This window comes from Alexandromys fortis, unplaced genomic scaffold, assembly GCF_014885135.2.
Source record: "Alexandromys fortis isolate MF-2015 unplaced genomic scaffold, M_Fortis_MF-2015_v1.1 scaffold_240, whole genome shotgun sequence".
Taxonomy (NCBI): Eukaryota; Metazoa; Chordata; class Mammalia; order Rodentia; family Cricetidae; genus Alexandromys; species Alexandromys fortis.
The window spans coordinates 1,593,926-1,597,160 of NW_026068133.1; the positions used below are offsets into that span (position 1 = coordinate 1,593,926).

General features: G+C 53.5%; 1 protein-coding gene across 1 annotated transcript in view; it reads left to right on the forward strand.

The window, feature by feature from the left end:
* The window catches only part of Gipr (gastric inhibitory polypeptide receptor), an 11,492-nt gene continuing 8,257 nt past the window's right edge, over positions 1-3,235 (forward strand). The window contains exons 1-4 of the mRNA XM_050126310.1: positions 1-1,092; positions 1,473-1,569; positions 2,072-2,179; positions 2,721-2,824. Of these exons, the coding sequence (XP_049982267.1) occupies positions 1,030-1,092; positions 1,473-1,569; positions 2,072-2,179; positions 2,721-2,824 (372 nt within the window). The 5' untranslated portion in view covers positions 1-1,029. The remainder of the gene's footprint in view (positions 1,093-1,472; positions 1,570-2,071; positions 2,180-2,720; positions 2,825-3,235) is intronic.

Consider the following 3,235-nt stretch of genomic DNA (forward strand, 5'->3'; position numbering starts at 1 on the left):
CCTCTTGCAGAGCTCAGGCTGGCGAGGCAGGGCAGCTGTGGCAGAAGGAGATTGGGAGCCGGGACTGGGCACAGGTAAGGGGTCCTCATCAAGACACTGCCCTGGGGTCTATCTCTCCCTGCCTCTGTTTATCTCTACTTTGTCTCTTTCTGCCTCTCTGATGGGCTTATTTCTACTCTTTCCCTGTTCTCTGTCCCCACTCACTTCTTTCTGTCTCCCAGCCCGCATTTTTCTGTAATTTTTTGCTATTTGCTCTCCTTTCTCCTGCGCTTCTCATTGTCCCTGAGTCAGTCTCTCTCTCTCTCTCTCTCTCTCTCTCTCTCTCTCTCTCTCTCTCTCTCTTTTCTAGAGGTCTGAGATTCCCTCTTGAAACCCCACTTTCGCATTGTGGGGGTGGGTAATGGTTGCGGTTAGAAAAATTTTCAGAGAGCATTTAGCACGCTAAAGTCAGAAACCCACAGTCTAATGTCTCAGTATTTGGATGCTGGGAAAACGTTGTCTCTTTGACTCTGGGCTTTATATATCCAAAGCCAAGAAAGTTTTAGAAGATGGTTTGCTATCTAATTTTAAAAACGCTTTGCACTGGGAGGATGGGAACTCAAAAGGTCGTTTCAAGTTCCCTTCTAGATTTGACTGATGGTTTCTATCCCTCCCATCCCCACACCCGCCAGAAGGTCCCAGGTTCCCGAGTCTCTCCTGTCTAGCCTCTGGGTGACACCAACGCTTCTGCCGGTCACGGCTCTAGGGCAACAGGCCCCTCAGCAAACACCCCTCCCTTCTACCTAGGCTGCCTCAGCAACACTTAGGAGGGCCTGGGAATCGCTTAGCTGATCCCAGCCCCACTTAACCACTGGAGGCCGCGCCTAGTACTGCCCCACCCCAAATCCTCACGTGCGGAAATGGGGGGTGGCCTCAGGCTCTACGAGCATCTGGCAGGTGAACGGTGGCTGAGGTTGAAGTGTTGATTCTGCGCTGGGACCCTCCAACCCAACCACCTCCGCGTGGCCGAGTCTCCATCACCCTTCAAGAATGCCCCTGAGGCTTCTGCTTCTGCTGCTGTGTCTGTGGGGACTGCCACTCCAGAGGGCGGAGGTGAGGAGCTAGAGAGACACCGGTGGTCCGGGAGGGTTTTAAGCCTTCCCCTATCACAATGAGAGTTTTGAGGCTGCTCGTCCCCACGCTGCAGTCTGGTAGTTTCTGCTCATACTAGTCCTCCCGTGGGGTCCACCCACCGCCCTCCTCTGCTTCTCTGAAAAGTTTGCCGCCTCCCATATCAGATCCATTGGCGGTTTTCTAGGCACCCCGATTCCATCGAAAAGATTTCCAAGCCACCCAGGAGTACTGTGTAAAACACTGGACGGCCCCTCCAAATCTCTAAAAATGAGTGCTTTTGACCCTTCCCAACCGAGCTTGCTGCCTGGAAGGGGGTTGTCCTCGTCGAGGGGGGTTTCCTCCCTTCCCTTTCCTCTTAGACAGACTCTGAGGGACAGACTGAGGAGCTGTACCAGCGCTGGGAGCTCTACGGCAGGGAGTGCCAGGAGGCCCTGAAGGCTGCAGATCCTCCCTCAGGTGTGACTAGGGGGCTGGGCGAGCAGGGGGGAGGTGCTGAGAGAAGGAGCTGGTGGCTGAAGAGAAAAATCTGGGCGATTTCGAGGATGTGTGGGGTGGGGTTTGGCTCGGGTAAGCGGTGATGACCAGGGTTGGATTCAGTTTAATAAAAGAATCCTAATCCCAGCACTAGGGAGGCAGAGGCAAGAGGATCTCTGAGTGAGTTCGAGGCCAGCCTGGGTCTACAGAGCCAGTTCTAGGGAGGGGAAGAGGGAAGGGTCGTAGGCGGGGCCCTGCACTCCAATGGGCAGGGTCTGGATGGAGCTTGATAACTGAACTTTCTAGATGAAATAATCATGATACGGGCTTGGGCTTTCTTTATTTGGTGGAAGGAGCCTGCGACGGGACTGGGAGGAGGCAAGGGTTTGAGGACTGGTGAGAGGCGCTTGTGGCCTCTAAGGGGATAGCATCCTGGAGGACCGCCCTCTACTCTAGCCTCTGGCTCTGTCGCCCTCTCCCTCAGGCGTGGTCTGTAACGGGTCCTTCGACACGTACGTCTGCTGGGACTACACGGCCGCCAACACCACTGCCCAGGTGCCCTGCCCCTGGTATCTGCCCTGGTATCGTCACGGTGAGGTGCCGGGCAGCTCACCCAACCCCTCCTGCTCCCGTTCGTGACCCTGTCTATCAAGCCTGGTGTTTCCTAATGTCTGTGTCCTCTGGGCTCTGTCACACACTTTATTTTCCCTGTCTTAATTTATTGTGTGTATGGATGGATACACATGCTAAGGGGTATGACGATAAGAGATCAACTTTAGGGCTGGAGAGATGATGGTTGAGAGTACTGGCTGCTTTTCTAGAGGACCCAGGTTCAATTCCCATCACTCATATGGCAACTCACAACTGTCTGTAACTCCAGTCCCAGGGGATCTGAAAAACTCATGGCAATACACATAAAATAAAATAAAATAAAAAAGAGATCAATTTACAGTAATCCTTTCACCTTGTGGTCCCAGGCTCTACCAACAACTCTACCTGCAGAGCCAACTCCAGGGCTCAGGCTGGTCTTGAACTCATGGCAATCCTCCTGCCTCGACCTCCCAGTTGTCAAGATTACTGTGGTGAACCACTCCATGCCTCTTTCTCTGATCCCATCCCTTATGTTCCCATAGTGGCTGCAGGCTATGTCTTCCGCCAGTGTGGCAGTGATGGCCAGTGGGGGTCTTGGAGAGATCACACCCAGTGTGAGAGTCCAGAGACAAATGGGGCCTTTCAGGTGAGAAGAGATGAAGGATTCAGGTTAGGGTGTCTGGGGAGAGCTGCAAACCAAAAAGACCTTGGGAGCTTCAGGCCCAACTTGACACCTCTTTCTACAGAGTAGAACTCTGGGTTGTTAGTAATGAAAATCCAACACGGGAGGCAGAGGCAGGCAGATCTCTGTGAGTTTGAGGCCAGTCTGGTCTAAACAGAGTGAGTTCTCAGACAGGTTCCGAAGCTACAGAGAAACCCTGTTTTAAAAAAAAAAATAGCCAGGCGGTGGTGGCACACGCCTTTAATCCTAGCAGTCAGGAGGCAGAGGCAGGCGGATCTCTGTGAGTTCGAGGCCAGCCTGGTCTACAAGAGCTAGTTCCAGGACAGGAACCGAAAAGCTACGGAGAAACCCTGTCTCGTCTGGGGGGGGGGGGGG